Below are 19008 nucleotides of genomic sequence, written 5' to 3' on the forward strand. Positions count from 1 at the left end.
CATGCCGCGGAGCAACTAAGCCCGTGCGCCACAACTACTGAGCCTGTGCTCTAGAGCCCGAGAACCAAAACTACTGAGCCCATGTGCCACAACTACTGAAGCCTGCGAACCTAGGGCCCGAGCTCTGCAACAAGAGAAGCCACCGCAATGAGAAGCCCACGCACCGCAACGAAGAGGAGCCCCCGCTCGTCTCAACTACAGAAAGCCTGCACACAGCCATGAAGACCCAATGCAGCCAAAAATAAATAAATTTATTTTCAAAAAAAGAAAAGAAGATGGGGTATGTATACACAATGGATATTACTCAGCCATAAAAAAGAACAAAATAATGCCATTTGCAGCAACATGGATGGACCTAGAGATGATCATACTAAGTGAAGTCAGTCAGACAGAGAAAGACAAATACCATATGATATCACTTATATGTGGAATCTAAAATATGACACAAATGAACATATCTATGAAACAGAAACAAAGTCAGATATAGAGAACAGATTTGTGGTTGCCAAGGGGGAGGGGTGTGGGAGAGTGAAGGATTAGGAGTTTGGGATTAGCAGATGCAAACTGGTACATATAGGATGGATAAACAACAAGGTCTTGCTGTAAAGCACAGGGAACTCTATTCAATATCCTGTGATAAACCATCATGGAAAAGAATATGAAAAAAATATATATATGTATAACAATCACTTTGCTCTACAGCAGAAATTAACACAAATTGTAAATCAACTAGACTTCAATAAAAAATTTTTTTAAAAAGTCACATCCTGGGACTTCCCTGGTGGTCCAGTGGTTAGGACTCTAAGCTATCTATCTATGCATCATCTATATATCTACCTATCTATCTCCCTATCATCTACTCTATCTATCCATCATCCATGTATATATATATATATCTATGTCCATCCATATTTATGTATGTATGTGTGTATGTTTGTATGTATGTATCTATCTATCCACCTAGTCTACCTTTCCATCCAAATCTATAAATCTATATCCATCCATATGTATGTATCTATCTATCCATCTACTCTATCCATACATCCATCTATCTATATATCTATATCCATCCTTATGTATGTCTGTCTGTCTGTATGTATGTATCTATCTATCTCCCTAATACCAAAGGATTGTTTTGCTCTAATACGTTATGTCATCAGATTGAATACAAATATATACTTTCACCTAAGTCACTTCCAATTGAGACCGCTCTTCCAGTGAATTAAAGTGGGTGTGTCCTTTAGATATAATAGTCTTCAATGCCAGCAATAAATGACATAGTGCATCAAGCCATTTTCCCCAGTGAAAGCAAAATCTCCCAGCAAGCGTGAGCATGTCGTGATGGATAAGCCTCTTCAGAAGCTGATCTCGTGCAGCTGAGCTGTGGACCACAGGAGGTGGTTTTGTTGGCTCAGGGGAACAATCAGAGGGAAGAAACTCCTCATCCATTTGGCCTCGTGGAAGAACTAGGCAGGATATCAAAGATTTGCAGGGACAAAGGAGTTGAATTTCTGATAAAATAAAAATGAAGCTTGTCCCCCCTTTTAACAGTAATGGCCAGCATTAAGTGAGCGCGGCGCTGTCTAATGGGGGAGTGATCGTTCAGCACCCCTAAAAGCAGTCACCAGGCTTGAATGAAACGCGGCATCACACAGTCCACATCAGAGGGCAACCGGCTTCTTGCCAGATTGCTCTTGTGAAAGATACAGCTTAATAAGCGCAGGGGATCCCCATCCCCTTCCTATACAGAGTGAGACAGCTGAGATGTGTCCAAAGGACCCGCTAATATATTTTAACATAATGACTCACCAGCTTTTGTTTTGGGTCTGTGCTTAAATAAATAAACCTGAACATCTGTTCCTGCAGTTTGACAAAAATCACTAAGTCCAGAGCCGACTCATCTAGGATGGATTCCCTGATTGGGGACAGTTGTAGTCATTAATGCTCTAAAGACCAGCTTTTTAAAAAAAAAAAAAAAAAAAAAAAAAAAAGTAGGGTCTTCCCTGGTGGCGCACTGGTTGAGAGTCCGCCTGCCGATGCAGGGGACGCGGGTTCGTGCCCCGGTCCGGGAAGATCCCACGGGCCGCGGAGCGGCTGGGCCCGTGAGCCGTGGCCGTTGGGGACAGTTGTAGTCATTAATGCTCTAAAGACCAGCTTTTTTAAAAAAAAAAAAAAAAAAAAAAAAAGTAGGGGCTTCCCTGGTGGCGCACTGGTTGAGAGTCCGCCTGCCGATGCAGGGGACGCGGGTTCGTGCCCCGGTCCGGGAAGATCCCACGGGCCGCGGAGCGGCTGGGCCCGTGAGCCGTGGCCGCTGAGCCTGCGCGTCCGGAGCCCGTGCTCCGCAACGGGAGAGGCCGCAACGGTGAGAGGCCCGCGTACAGCAAAAAAAAAAAAAAAATTAATTAATTTTAAAAAAGTAAAGAATAACAGGTACAGACACAAACCATTTATCATTTTTCCTTTCTCTTCCTTTTAAACTGTGAGTTTGAGTCCTCTGCATTTAAAATTTTACATACAATTTGTAGATTTCTTAAAAAATATTTCAAATGCTATTTAAATAACATCCTTATATTCCTCTGAACCCCTTCTATACTTTCAGTGTTGTAAACAATGGGTGGGCAATAAAAGAAAGTTTACTCAGCCAAGCTACAGTTCTCTAAGGAAGCATAGCTGTTTCTGTAAATGCTTCAGCATTTTATTTTCATTAATTACAGAGAAAAAGAAAACAAAACAACACCTCCCCAAACAAAACCAAAATGAACACACACACACACACACACACACACACACACACACACACACACACACAGTGAAGAACTATTTAACTGCTCCTTGTTTATCCTGTTTTCTCCCTGTAGGACTTTCACTTGTTCAGATTTCAGTATGGCTCAATACCTTACATTTGGAAAAATTCCATTGCACATAAACACAAGAGAGCATCAAATTACTTAATGTCTCCCTGCTTGTAGACGATATCTGTGTTTTGTTTATTTGGTTTGGTTTTGTGTTCCTAGTTTTTCTCTCTTCCCATAGCCAATGCCACTTTTGGTATTAGCACCTGATTTCTTTTGGGGATGCACCTTCCCCATCCACTGCATCTCCTTGGATCTGGTTCAGAGCGGGGGGGGTGGGGGCTGATCTCAACCTCAGGATGCAGGAGGTCACCTGACCCAAACCTGGCCAATCAGTGCATCACACCCCATAGAGACTATATAAACGGGTCTATTGAGAGGAAGTTGTTCTTAATTCACTCAAGTTTCTCATCTGATAGGTGGATAGTTTGGAATTGCATGGGACTGTCTTGTTTTCACTTGGGAAGGGTCTACCTGAGAATTCCAGCATAAAACAGAGCCAAAAAAATGGAAGTCCCATTACCTGAAAACAATTTTTGAGAGCCTGGTTCTCTCCTGCACTTTTCAGCAACAGCAAGCAATGCATTTTCATTTTTATTTATTTAATTTTGATTTTTGCTTACTCATGGTTGAGTTAGGTCTTGGTCACTTGCATAGAAGAGTCCTGACAAATACACGCAGGGCAGACCCTGTGCCTTAATTGCCCTCAATAAACTCTCTCCTGCTTCTGTACCTTGAAAGCACTGCTTCCTACTCCCAAAATCCCCGAGATGCTTTTCCCTTTTTTCGGTCTGGAAACATTGCCGCAGGGGTTCAGGTAAACGCCACCTCTTCTCCTGTTCTCCCATGATGGGCTGACAGGCCCTCTTTAGGGCTCGTAAGCTTTTGCTCCATCCCAGTTGACTCTGAGTGACAGAAGATAGAGAGGGTGTCTCTGCGCCCCCTTAATTTCTGCAGCCTCCAGCACAGGGCTGGCCACGAAATAACGCAATAACATGCTGACTGTTCACAAGAGCCAAGACATGGAAACAACCTAAATGTCCATCGACAGAGGAGTGGATAAAGATGATGTGATATATAAATACACACACACACACACACACACACACACACACACACACACTGGAATACTACTCAGCCATCAAAAAGAATGAAATAATGCCATTTACATCAACATGGATGGACCTAGAGATTTTCATACTAAGTAAAGTAAGTCAGACAGAGAAAGACAAATACCATATGATATCACTTATATGTGGAATCTAAAATAGGACACAAATGAACTGATCTATGAAAACAGAAATGGACTCAGGGACATAGAGAACAGACTTGCAGTTGCCAAGGGGGAGGGGAGGCAGGGGAGGGAAGGATTGGGAGCTTGGGATTAGCAGATGCAAACTATTGTACATAAAATGGATGAACAACAATGTCCTACTGTAGAGCACAGGAAACTATATTCAAAATCCTGAGATAAACCATAATGGAAAGCAGATGAAAAAGAATGTGTATATATGTATAATGGAATCACTTTGCTGTACAGCAGAGATTGACACAACATTGTAAATCAACTCTACTCCAATAAAAAAAGAAAATAACATGCTGAGAGAGAGAGGAACTACCACCTAACGTTCTGTATGGATTTGATCTCTGTCAGGTGCCCGGCTGTCTGAAAAAACTCTCCTACATTTTCCAGGATTTCCGAGTGCCTTTCTCTTTCAGCTCTCCATTACGAGGGGAGCACAGCTGACCACTCCATGTCCATTCAGTCTGCTGTTTTGAGGGATTCGAGACATTTATCTCCCACAATTCTGGGGGCTGGAAGTCAGAGATCAGGGTGCCAAGCACTGTCCTAAAAGCATTACTTTAAACAATTCTTTTAATAGTTCAACAAACAGGCACTAGTAGAATCACTGTCTTACAGGAAGGAATCAGAAACCCTGAGAGGTAAATTTGTCAAGGTTACGCTTGACAGATTATATGATTAGATATAATATATAGAACAGATACATATTAATATATAGAGGACATATATATCCTAATATTTATATAAAAGATATCCTTATGCATATAATTATATTATATATCCTAATGAATAAATAATAATATATTATATAATATGCGACATAATATAGTGTTCCTAATACATATATTATTATTAGTTAATATTTTAGGAGCAAATGCTGGCTTTGAACCCAAGCAGTCTGTTCCAGAGTCCCTGCTCTTAACCACTATTTTTATAGTGACCATGTTAAACAGGATCTGCTCTTCAAACATCTCCCTATATAAATATAATGTGATTATCAGGTATAAGAATGAATTACGAGGGGATGGAATGATTAGAAATATCCCAGGACACTGGTTCTTACCTTTGGGTACACGTTGAAATCACCTGGGAGAAGACCAACCTCTCAATTCTGTGCAGGAATAGCTGATGGTGCCGCGCTGCAGTGATGGCTTAACCACAGTCTACAGCTAGTTTTACCTGCACACTTTGAATGTGCGCAATTACAAAAAAGCCTGCTTTCTGTGTAAAAGCATCATTTCACAGTATATGCATACATTGAGACTCACTGATATCTATAAATCCCACAACTGGTATTTGCAAAAGTCACATTTTCACCTATTGTCATAAAAATAAACAATAATTTGGGAGAGCGTCTTCGAAGGTTCCCTCTTCCTCACGATATTTCAAAGCAAACAGGAGTCCTGTGGGATATTGCTGGGTGGTTTGATTTCAGTGTTGAAAACAAGATCATCTGTCTTATCAATTTTTCCAGGGGTGCCTGTCAATCAGGATGGACTTCTCTTCCCTCTAAGGCTACCATGGGACCCCCTCCAGGAGGGAGTTCAGCAATGTTTTAGACCCTCCATAACCACTCCCCAACCCCCAAGCAAAGCCCATTAAGAGTCAGGATAAGAGGAAAACACACAGAGGGCATCCCAGCCAGTTCCGGCCTTCAGGGAAGCCAATTTCTGCTAAAGAAGATCAGATTCATTCCCCAGAACGAAACAGAATAATCTGAGATTATAAATTAGAGGTAGCAACATGGTGCCATGAGGTCTGGTTTTGTGTCATGTTGTTGGGCTATGTCTTACTGCCAAAAAAGAAAACTTGATAACATTTGAAACATCAGAATATTCTATGCAAAAATCCAGATCCCTGGCTTCTCTTGAAAAATCAGAAGTCCCGTCAATACCCACCCTGCATTTCCACACGGCAACATTTAGTTGAGTTGAACAAAGGCCCCCAAGTATTTCCTAAACCCCAGAACCTGTGAATATGCCAGGTTCACAGACTTATGAAATGGAGTGTTACCCTTCTCTTTGTTGTAACCAATGAGGGCAGATGGGAATAATCATAATATTATCACTTTCCATTGCACCGTCAACCTATTATCCAATTTGGCATCCCATTTCAGGAGTGCCCCTAGAACCAATTAGTGGTGAATTATTTATATGAACAGCTGTTGCCAAGTATATTCCAGCTGTTGCTTCATGAAGAGCATTACGTGTTAGTAAAATTTTGCCCAAGGCCCATGTAAGAGACCAAAGTCAACACCAAGTGTAAGGAATTTCTTATCTCATGTTCAAAGTTAAAGACATAGTCACACACTGAGACCCTCCATATGCAAAGCTAAAATATCAATCCTTCCTGTCCAATTTCAGCTTTACAGTTGCAAGCTAGGACTCTTATTTGCTATCGTATTCTGTGCAAGATCTGGTCTTATGAGGAAACCCAAGTGCAAATTCTTCCACCATCAAACGCAGACACTCTGAGGGGGGCCAGTCGTAGGTTAGAACTCACCACATCATGCAGTAGAACTCACAGGATGGGGCTCCTCCAGTACTCTGACATTCCCTTCATTTGCAAAATATCACTTGTGAACATGCACACTTTCATGGTAACCAGAGAAAAACTTTACTGGGAAGTCAAAATATTGACAGCTTCAAAAGAAATGAGTTGAGATATTTGCAACTTTCTACCCAATGACTTCCCACATCAAAACTCATCCATTCATTGTATCATCTCAATATCCCTTTTTCACTCCCAAGATGGCAGGCTGGTGACAGGGCAATTTATTTGGAATAGGCCATCCAGTAATTGTTAGCAGATTGATTGAATTCAGGAGACAGAGTTCCATTTTAATGGGAAATTTGGGGAACGTAAGGCGGGCTGTGCTGGTGAGAATTTTAACAACAGCCACAAAACTGGTAATGAGAAATATGATTGTCTAGACGGTGTCTGGGAGGACTCAAGTGTCCATCGATGGATGATGAGTGGGTAAGCAAAGTGTGGTCTATCCATACAGTGGAATGATATTCAGCCTTCAAATGGAAGGAAATTCTGACACAGGCTACCATATAGATGAACCTTGAGGACATTATGTGAAATTAACTAGTCACAAAAAGACAAATACTGTATGATTTCCAGTTACAGGAGGTCCTTACAATAGTCAAAATCATAGGGGCAGAATGGAGAATGGTGGCTGCCAGGAACTGGGGGGAGGGTGGAATGGGAGTTAGGGTTTAATGGGGACAGACTTTCAGTTTTATAAGATGAGAAGAGTTCTAGACACATTATGAATGTATTTCACACCACTGAACTGTCCACCTAAAATGGTTAAGATGGTAAAATTTACGTTACGTGTATTTACCACAATAAAACAATGGAGAAACAAAGATAATAAAGATATAATATCCCTTAAAGGAATTTTGAAAAGAATTCGGCCTATGGATGTGTTTATGTGGTGCAGGAAGAATGGGGCTACTACCCCCCAGAAAAATGAACGCTTTGCTTCTTCTATCTCCCACATTGTTTATTTGTTATTACTGAAAACGTCTAAATTGGTAATTTGATACACTTTTTAAAATTTTACTGAAGTTTAGTTGATTTACAATGTTGTGTTCATTTCGGCTGTACAGCAGAGTGACTCAGTTATTCACATATGTATTCATTTTCATATACTTTTCCATGATGGTTTATCACAGGATATTGAATAGAATTCCCTACGCTATACAATAGGACTTTCTTGTTTATCCATTCTATGTATAATAGCTTGCATCTGCTAATCCCAAACTCCCAATCCTTCCCTCCCCGAGCCCCTCAATACACTTTTATATTGACAATAACATTATATAATGTATTTTAGACTAAACCACACAAACAAGGAAACGTGAGTTTGAGGTTTTTCAATGAAAAACTGCAAGGACAGAGATGACCCAGCTGACATGGGATTGACTGGCCAGTGCTCACATGTCCAAGCGTGGGATGGAGCCCAGAAGGGCAAGGGCTTAGGACTCTGCCTCTGTGACATACCCTGGCGATCCCTGTCTTGGTAACAGCAGAGAGAACAGCACTGTTGCCAAGGACCTTGGATGCGTGGAAGCCACCGTCAGGAGGGACAAAGCCGGGGCGTCTCCTGGTGACCTCTGAGTAGCAGACTTAATGAGACAAAATCATAAATCGTGGTTGTCAGGGAATAACGGTGTGCAGGTGTCACTGGTCGACCAACTAACAGTCCCCTCAGGTCACCGGTCAGCGTCTGCTGAGATTCTGAAGCCTGATAATGTCACGTCGTACAACAGCAACGATATGTTGATTTTATTTAAATGTATAAACATTAAGTAGGCTTTAAATCCTTCCTTATATATAATAAAATACCAAATCCTATCAGTCCCATCTCAAAAATAATTGGCAAATCAGACTACATGTCACCATGGGCATTGCCACCGTCCAGACCCACACCGCTATCATCCCTTCTGGGACATTTATAAGAACCCCCAATCTGTTTCCATGATTCCTTTTTTGCCCTTTGACAGAGACATCACTTTAATGAAAAAAAATTCTTTTTTTTATTGAAGTATAGTTCATTTACAGTGCTGAGTTAATTTCTGCTGTACAGCAAAGTGATTCAGTTATACATATATATACACTCTTTTTCATATTCTTCTCCATTCTGGTTTATCACAGGATGTTGAATATAGTTCCCTGTGCTGTACAGTAGGACCTTGCTGTTATCCGTCCTGTAGATAATAGTTTGCATCTGCTGATTCCAAACTCCCAATCCTTCCCTCCCCCGAACACCTCCCCCCAACCTTGGCAACCACCCCTGTGCTCTAAATGTCCGTAGTTCTGTTTTGTAGATAAGTTCATTGGAGACATGACTTTATTTTTTATTTTATTTTATTTTTTTTAAACAAATGTTTTACTGACTTTAGGTCAGCTGGGAACAATTACGTGTATTTATGCTTTATGATATTTCATCTCATTGGAAAAAAAGATAAATGTTACATTAGAGACTTTTCACTTTCATATACTTGCTGCTCTGGGCTCAGAAAATGTTCAGCTCTTTCCTGCAATATGTGTTGCAGTCCTACAACTCATCAACGAGAGGTGTATGCCCCAAATTTCCGCTTGCTGCCATTGACGTCCGGCCAGAAACAAACTTCTTTGCAGCATTTATGACATCAGTGTCAGCTACCGAGGCAATCTGCTGAAGGACTGTGGATGGCGGCGCATATGAACCAGCAACTAGAGCCTGGGACCCAACTTCATCCGGGAAACCCTCAGAAGAGTCCACTGACATTAGGTACCCAGCTTTCAGCTTGTTCTTGGCAACTTGGACATCTGTATTAGAAAGGTTTCCTCGAGCAACTGTTTTTACTTGGTTATAGGCAGCCTTGATAACATCTCCAGCAGCTGCAGCCTGCGAGATAGTGTAAATCCCAAAGAGTCCAGAATCTGAGTAACTGGCGTTAAAGGCGGAAACCTCAAATGGCTGGTGAATTCCCTTGGCAACGGCTTGGTATAGAGAGCTGGTGGCAGTGCTGCCCCTCTCAACATGCGGTCCAGCACCGAGGACATGCTGGAGAACACTAAACGCATTTGCTTCTGCACCTCCTGCAGCAGCACCTTCTGCTACGAGAGCAGCATGGACCAGACTGTCTCCATTCTGTTCTCGAATTTCACCTCCAGGGTACTTGGTCTTTGCACCAGATAAAGCAAGCCCACCCCTCATGTTGAGACACCGTTCAGCAACTTGCTTTAGAACAGGATGGCTCACACCAAGTCCAATCAGAGCCATTCTTGCACTTGTAAAATGATTCCGTACATACAGTCACGTAACTCATCTGGTGTCACTTTGGCAATCCTATAATCAGGACAATATAAGGAATTAGCCAAGGCATTTCGGTAAGCTGCAGCATGCAAATTTTCAATGACGTGAGCCTGTGGATTCTGAAAAGCCACAGCTTTGTCAATCCTTAGCTGAGACTGACGGGCAGCTACCTCCCAGCGACGAAATCCTGGTGCTGTGGTGATACTGAGCAGGAACTCCATCAGAATGTCTACATCATCCCGCAGGCATTCCACGGTATAAGCCCTGTTTTCCCTTGTTGAAATCACACTTAATTTGCCACCCACTGCTTCAATTCCACGGGTTATCTTGAAAGATGAAGCTCCTTTTGCAGTCAAACTGGAGGCAAGACGAGCAAATGAGAGGTTCCTAAATTGCTGGAGTCCTCATGTCTGCTGCCTGCTTTAATGAACAAACCAATTCCTGAGGCAGGAGCATAGCTTTCGAGAGAAGCAATCACTAACCCATCTGGTAAACTCAAGGTCCCGGGGATGTGCAGGCGCTCCTGCAGGGGCAGTTGTGGCTTTAGCTTTGGGGGCAGCTTTGAGCGAATAAAATCTCGAGAGGGACCCGGCTCTGGCTGTCAGCTTCACGGCTCAAGATTCGGAGACATCACTTTAAAGGTGAAAGGGCAGCGTGCCACTATCCCTCTCCACAGCCTTCGAGGACATACATACCGTTCCACTGAGAGTTTTCAAAACTCCCAAGCGGTCGCTGAGGCTCTGAGTGACCCGACCCCCCTCACTCCATCTCCTGTCACCTCTCTCTTCCTCACTGACCACAGTTACCCGATGTTAATTCCTGGATGCAAAGCAACGTTGACCTTTTCAGAAAGAGAATCTTGGTTTCGGATGCTTTTATATGAGAAAGCCTACAAACCTCACGAGGCCTCCAGAGATTCACGACTGGTTGCCTTGAGCAACTCTGTGTAAGGAGCCAAATCGGTGGAGAAAGTTTGTTTTGGGCCTTTCGGGGAAGCCGCGCGTGGGTCGCAGGTGGGACGAGGTGGCAGCTGCCGGCGCACCCGGCACAGAGGGCCCAGGAGCCCGGGCGCTTCTAAGCATTTCATCAATCTTGGCAGCGAGGCCGCGATGCTGATGAAGCAGCGAGCGCGGGCAGATGAAAGACGCTCCAGGACTTTGATCTTGGCGTCGTCTTTTCTCCAGACACCGGGGCAGTGGAGCGTGTGCTTCCGCAGGTGACGCGGGTGCTGCTCCCTGGCCCAGAGATGGATGATAAGCAGACGCAAGGAACTCCCGGATGGGGCCGCTCTCTTCCTCACCCTCTCCACCTCGGCTATAAAATCCAACACTGCGGATTCAAGTGAAGAGGGCTTCTTCGGGAAGTTCAGGGAGTAGCAGATGAGAAGCGGAAAACTGATGGCCTGAAGGAAAGGCAGGCACGAAGGATGCTCCTCGAGCCAGCTGTCCCGGGGCATTACTGGATCCTAATCGGGTGGTGACATTTTGGGGAAAACCGCCACCCACCCACCCACACAACACACACACACACACACACACACACACACACACACACACACACACACACACTCCCGTCAGAATGATCCAGTCTGCGGTGTTAGGGGGCGCGGGTACTTATGCTCCACTCCGAAGAGCCACCGGTGAAGGGAGGCTCCTGGGAGGGGCTGCAATTACTGCCCAGCTCTCCCAGCCCAGCCCGCAGTCACACGGCAAACTTCTTCACAGCTGCGGGTAGGAGGGAGAGCCCTTGGGCACAGACGGGCACGTACCAGAATATGCAAGTCAAGGGCAAGAGTGGATGGTACAGGCTGAAAGATCCAGGAGTGGGGTGTGAAGGGCAGACAGATCGATGACCTACAGGGTCTGTTATACCTTCTCCCTCGGACTAAAGATCCACCGTCACCTCCTCTGTCTGGACCAGTTCCCATTGTCACTTCTGCTTCAGTCTGTACCTGCAGCTGCCACCGTACTGGTGACTGCACGGCACTTCGATTGCGTATTTGACCGTCCCCGATGCACTGCATACTGACGCAAGGCGAGGGTTGCAGGCTTTCGTACATAAGAACGCAGTACATCCAGCTCAGTTTGAATCTCCGAGAAACAGAGAATATATTTTTAGTCTAAGCATGTCCCATGCCTATCCCGTACATGTGGTATCAATTGGGAATCACATGGCACCTGGCACTGGACAGGGGCTGATTCTGATGCAAGAATGGACAGAGCACTGGAAGCAGCGTTTAGCTAATTACCTAAAGGTGGGCATGCCTCTGGTTTCACGGCAAGCCTGCGTTAACCTTGCCACGGTGAAATCATCGCACAGCGATCATTTTTTCTCAGTGACAAGACGCTCAAGATTCACGATCTTCAGGGAACGCACTGGCTGTCTGTCAGGTGTGATCATCACCTTTCAGGGCAGTAACGTGGAAATCATAGCACGGCCGAGACAATGAAGCCATGATCAGCTTGTGGGTGAATAAGCTCATCTCTAAGCACCCACGTGTTTTGTGTCTCTTTGTGTTAAATCGTTCAAGGAAGCAAGTGTGTTATTAAATTTAATCGAATGTAATGAGGGTCAGGAGGCTCACAAAGGTTACTTCCCTCTTCACTGGTCAGTTAAGAAAGTCACCCTGGGGACTTCCGGGTGGTCCAGTGGTCGAGACTCCGCCCTCCCGATGCAGCGGGCCTGGGTGGGTTCCATCCCTGGTTGGGGAACTAGGATCCCGCATCCCGCATCCCGCATCCCGCACCTCACGGCAAAAAAGAAAGAGAGAGAGAAAGAAAGAAAGGAAGCAGAGAAAAGAAAGTCGCCTTGATATCGTGTCCAAGATAAGCGATGCCTTTCATGAGGCGAAAGTTCGCTGCCGTTGGGGAGGTGATGGTATAGGACACGGAGTCCCAGGCCACCAGCAGACACCCACAGACCATGTGAAACTGACAATGCCTTTCAGCTTCTGTCAACCTTTTCCACCGAAAATTTACCTGCTTAAGGAATTTCACTCCATCCCCTGGAACTTTTATGAAAATTGTACATTTTTTCTGTCTCTATGTATCCGTGCGTGCTGATACCTGATTCCTAGAATGGCTTTTTTCCCCGCAGTCTGAGGGTTGTGCGTGAAAATCCTTCCAGAAAGGAAAGACAGATAAAAGCAAAGGCATCAATCCCTGCACCCCTCGTAGAGCTGCTGGGAAGGCTCCTTCTCTGAGAATTCAGAGAAGACACTACGTGCCTCGCATAGAATTTACTGTCCCGGAAATCCTGACTCAGAGGCTGACCTCTGGTGGGAGATGTAACAGCCTTGACATTGACACATTGACGTATAGGGAACTCAAGCCCGCCTTCCGTCAGGGGCAGATGTGGCCAGAGTAAGTCAAGGAAACTACATATGGGTCTTTTGGCAGCAGGAAAGTGAACCTTTCTAAATAATAGTGTAAACGATACAGGATTCCAAAAATGGATGTTTCAGCTGTGCACCAAGACCACGGATGAGACATTTCTAAGTAAAGGCAAGAGCTGGTCCAAGAATAGCCATCTTCTTATCTTTGCTTAATATTTACAAGTGTGCTTCAGTGCCCATCACAGTATAAAAGAAGTCTCCTAAGAACCAGAATCCATAAAGGAAATTAGATTCAGTCCGTTTGATGAATCCCTACCCTGTCGCTGGTCCTGGGAAGCAATGGGCTTACTGAAGTCTAGCATAAGACTGGTAAGAGCTGGCATATTTAAGCTAGGAATTAATATTAATGTAAATGATTATTGATAAATGAGATTTTTGCAACTTAGTAATGGTGTGAGAAACCATTTTTTTTTCCTACCGTGGACAATTAACCATGAAGAGAATAATTACAGACCTCATAAAAGTAAAAATCAAATTAGTTTGATACGCTTAGGGAATTAGAAAATGTCCTACTCATTAGTTTTCATAATGAAGAGCAAGAAACATAAATCTGCTCAATAATATAATGATAAATTATTTAATCTTTTATTTTGACTCTCCATTATGGTAAATTAGGAAGAAAATGAGATAAAAGGGGGGACTGAGACTCAGAAGATCAGGATGGGTTTAAGAAAGAGCTGAGAGGCTAGAGGCCTGGCGTCTGACGAGTCTGGGTTTCATCACAAGAGTTCTCTCTGTTGCACAAGAAGGCTACTGAACTCGGTGCTGTCTTTGCCCTCATTTAGATCTATCTGTGGACTGGGTTCAGGAGAGAGAGAGAGAGAGATTAAAAAAGAGAGAGAGATGCTTCAGTAACTTTCGATAATTGACACAAGTGGAAAACGTATTCTCAAGTATTCATGGATTTATGGATATAGATCATATTCTGGGTCCTAATAAAAGATTCAAGTAATTTTAAAGCTTTAAAAATAATACGATTTATATTCCCTGACCAAAATGGAACTAAATTAGAAATCAATACCAGATCTATGAAAAATTCCCAGATATTTGGGAATTTAATAACACAATTTTAAAGACGAACTCAAACCAGACATTAGTGTTTTGAACTGAATGACAATGAAATGTAGCATATCAAAATTTATTTGATCGGGTTTGGTAAACTGGGAGAAGGTAAGAATGGCTTCTGGGTGTTGGCCACAGGTGGATAGTAGCTTTGAGCAATTTTAAACACAATTTCGTTTCCAGATGGATGGGGAGGTGGTGAAGAAAGGTGTTTAGGAGTGTTATAACTATCAAAAGCGCTATTCATGATCACCGGTGAAGATAAAACATTGCCCGTAGGCATTCTTTGCCCTCAAGGAGAAAAACAGTACAGGTGGTAATGACCTGCTTTCTTAATTTAAGCCTGCATTTTCATAGAAGTTCCCTTTCTGGCCATGTCTCATCTCAAAAAACTGAGCTCTTTGTCCAAATTAAATGTGATCACCAAAGCTACATCAATCCATTAGCATCTGTCTTAGTCCCCTTGTGCCGTTGTAATAGAATACCACGGACCGGGTGCCTTCTTTTTCACACTCCTGGGGGCCGAAAGTCCGAGATGAAGATGGCCACAGATCCCGTGTCTGGTGACAGCCTGCTTCCTGGTTCACAGAAAGCTGCCTTCCCTCTGTGTCCTTACTTGGTGGAAGGCGTGAGGGAGCCCTCTGGGGTCTCTTTTATAAGGGCATTAATCCCATTTCTGAGGGCTCCACCCTCATGACCTAATCACCCTCCAAAGGCCCCATCTTCCAAAACCATCACCTTGAGGAAGAGGGCTTCAACACGTGAATTTGGACATTCAGTCTTTAGCAGCAGTCAGAGAGATTTTGGGGAGTGAAAGGGTAAATTTTTTTTTTAAATAAAGTTTGATTTTGAAGTGTGGACAAATAAAATTCTTCCATGATTTCCTGAGCAAACGAAGAAACTACGAAGCACTTTTAGGCAGAGGGGGAAATTTTATTTGATATTCAAACAAACAGATATGATTTGTAATTACATTATCGGTTGAGTTTTCCAGATTAATTCTGATCATTCCATGACAAATCATATAGCACAGTCATGTAAGGAGTTCAGGGTGGTTCACTGTGAAGTGGAAACACAACCATGATGATAAACTTGGCAATTAAGTCAAATAAATCCTGACAAATAATATGCAAAATTCATGCATTGTGGTGGTCCTAATTCTGGAGGATCACATTCATTTTTCCTGGATGACTCAGATGGGATGTGGAATTCACCCACGTGGAATCGAGCCTTGATGAGCTTATTGTGGCTACGGGGATAGCTAAATCACTGATGAGAGACATCAGGAAACAATCATCACACTCATTCAGACCTTTCTGCGACAGTTGTGAAGTCAGTGATTCATGTATCTGCAACTTTTAAGGGATTTTTAAAAATAAATTTATTTATTTTACTTTTATTTATTTTTGGCTCTGTTGGGTCTTCGTTGCTGTGCGTGGGCTTCCTCTAGTTGCGGCGAGCGGGGGCTACCCTTCTTTGTGGTGCGCGGGCATCTCATTGCGGTGGCTTCTCTTGTTGCGGAGCACAGGCTCTAGGCACGCGGGCTTCTGCAGTCGTGGCACGCAGACTCAGTAGTTGTGGCTCGCCGGCTCTAGAGCGCAGGCTCAGTAGTTGTGGCGCACGGGCTCAGTTGCTCCGCGGCATGTGGGATCTTCCCGGACCAGGGCTCGAACCCGTGTCCCCTGCATCGGCAGGTGGATTCTTAACCGCTGTGCCACCAGGGAAGCCCATAAGGGAGTTTTTTTTTTAAGTGAGGTCACGGGAAGCATGAGCCCAGGCGTGGGTGGTGGAAATTGACCTGAATGAATCACGGTCATGGCAAGCATCGTTTGCCCACAAGCCTCAGTTCCAGGGGAGACATTAGGTGTGAACATCCACAGAGACAGGCCTCCAACTTCCCTTCTGAAAATTAGTGACCTCTATCCTTCCTTTGAAAAATATTTTTATTTTACTTAAAAAATATTTAATATATACACATTTAGTTTTAAAATAACATTAAACACAGATTAGAAAAGATAATGAAAATCGTTAAATTCCGACCATCCAGGGGAAAAGATGTTTATATGCCAGTAATCTTTTCAATGATATGTGGATGGATATAAAATATATAAAATGTGTTTTAACCACAGGGTGCCTTCAGTGACTAAAATAAGGGTGTGTACAAATAGCATTTCAAGAATAATATCACAAACACAAAATAATCAGATGTGGTTTCTCACTTTTCCTACTGATGGGTCCTGGGCTGGAGTCGATGCGACAAACGCATATTTTACAGACCGACTCTGCCTTTTCTGTGTGAGCTCAACTACATCTCTGGAAGCAGCTTTAAAAGGCATGACTCTCTGCAGCGTTACGCATCTTTAACTCAGCTTTATAAGCCATTCTGTAATTAGTCACAGGCCAAATCAACATCTTATAAATGTGTGTCGCCAGGATTGAAATCAGTAACCCATTAACACAATGCATTGTCTGGCTTCTGTACATCTGGGCAATGTGATGCTATCTTAAATGGTCTCAGCCAGGTGGGAATGTAAATTGATACAGCCACTATGGAGAACAGTATGGAGGTTCCTTAAAAAACTACAAATAGAACTACCATACGACCCCGCAGTCCCACTACTGGTCATATTCCCTGAGAAAACCATAATTCAAAAAGAGTCATGTACCAAAATGTTCATTGCAGCTCTATTTACAATAGCCAGGACATGGAAGCAACCTAAGTGTCCATCAACAGATGAATGGATAAAGAAGATGTGGCACATATATACAATGGAATATTACTCAGCCATAAAAAGGAATGAAACTGTGTTATTTGTAGTGAGGTGGATGGACCTGGAGTCTGTCATACAGAGTGAAGTAAGTCAGAAGGAGAAAAACAAATACTGTATTCTAACACATATATATGGAATCTAAGAAAAAAAAATGTCATGAAGAGATTAGTGGTAGGACGGGAATAAAACACAGACCTACTAGAGCATGGACTTGAGGATATGGGGAGGGGGAAGGGTAAGCTGTGACGAAGTGAGAGAGCGGCAGGGACATATATACACTAGCAAATGTAAAATAGACAGCTAGCGGGAAGCTGCCGCATAGCACAGGGAGATCACCTCTGTGCTTTGTGACCACCCAGAGGGCTGGGATAGGGAGGGTGGGAGGGAGGGAGACGCAAGAGGGAAGAGATATGGGAACATATGTATATGTATAACTGATTCACTTTGTTGTAAAGGAGAATATACACTACCAAATGTAAATTAGATAGCTAGCGGGAAGCTGCCACATAGCACAGGGAGATCAGCTCTGTGCTTTGTGACCACCCAGAGGGCTGGGATAGGGAGGGTGGGAGGGAGGGAGACGCAAGAGGGAAGAGATATGGGGACATATGTATATGTATAACTGATTCACTTTGTTGTAAAGGAGAAACCAACACACTATTGTAAAACAGTTATAACATATGTATATGTATAACTGATTCACTTTGTTGTAAAGGAGAAACTAACACACTATTGTAAAACAGTTATACCCCAATAAAGATGTTAAAGAAAAAAAAAAGAGAGAGAGAAAAAATAATAAAATAAAATAAATAAATGGTCTCAGCCAGACACCTTTTGGCCCTAAAAGCTGACCACTTATAGGCGGCCACTTGCCGTTCACAGAGTGACGTGGCTGGGTCAGGTTAGAGGTGAGTGATGGGGGCTTAAACAGCAAAGCTTCAATAACATTGCTTCTAAGAAATTGATCTGTATTTCACAAACGCTTTGGAAATGAGTAAGCAGGTGGCTGCAATTTATATCCATTCAGTTTTCCCTGCTTTTTTCCCGTTTTCTCCCTGGCTGACAGCTTTTTAACAAATTGCTAATATACAAGTAGTTATGCTGTTTGTTTTTTTCCAGGTCCGTGAGCTTCTTTGCCGCCATCCTGGAAAGTTTTCATCAGAAATGTAAGCACAGTCTACTGGAAAAGCCAACAAGCAAAATAACAAAAGTATGTCCTTTTTCGAAAGAAAAAAAAAATACATAGATATAAATAGATCCCTTGTGGAAAATTATGAACAAGGACAGATTATGATTCTTCATTGTGGAATTTTGTGATTCTTTCTTCTACCAGGCCCCGAGTTTTCTTATAATCGAAATTCTTCTTCTTCAAAAACCAAGATGAAATTTCGAAATTTCTAGAGTGCAGGACGGAGGCAGATAGTAAGAAATGCAAAATTTCATGGAAAAAAAAATTTTTTCTTGGCCGCCCCACGCAGCTTGTGGGATTTCAGTTCCCTCACCAGGGATTGAACCCGGGACCCCGGGCAGCGAAAGCGCCGAGTCCTAACCGCTGGACCGCCAGGCAAGTCCCTGGAAATTTTAGATGGATAGATGACACTGACTACAAGGTTACAAAAGGTAAGGAGATCTTCCATATTGTCTGGTCACTTTATTACTCATCCTCTTGCAGAGATACTGAAGGGCCTGAGTTGCTGTTGGTAAAAGTCATGGCATGAGTTGAACAGAGCAGCCGCTTCGTCTACACTTCTGTGGACAGCAGGAACGAGCATCGTCCCCTCCCCAACGCGAGTGGGACGGATTGGCGTAGC

At 43.3% G+C, this 19008-nt stretch overlaps 1 protein-coding gene across 1 annotated transcript; it reads right to left on the minus strand.

Annotated features, from left to right (window-relative positions):
• Positions 1-9226: 9226 nt before the first annotated feature.
• On the minus strand, positions 9227-11993 carry LOC102993472 (cytochrome b-c1 complex subunit 2, mitochondrial-like). The gene is given in 6 exon segments (XM_055080718.1): positions 9227-9967; positions 9970-10343; positions 10346-10461; positions 10463-10583; positions 10892-11435; positions 11922-11993. Coding segments are annotated over 6 exon segments (1968 nt in total).
• Positions 11994-19008: the final 7015 nt, after the last annotated feature.

This window comes from Physeter macrocephalus, chromosome 19 (assembly GCF_002837175.3).
Source record: "Physeter macrocephalus isolate SW-GA chromosome 19, ASM283717v5, whole genome shotgun sequence".
Lineage (NCBI taxonomy): Eukaryota > Metazoa > Chordata > Mammalia > Artiodactyla > Physeteridae > Physeter > Physeter macrocephalus.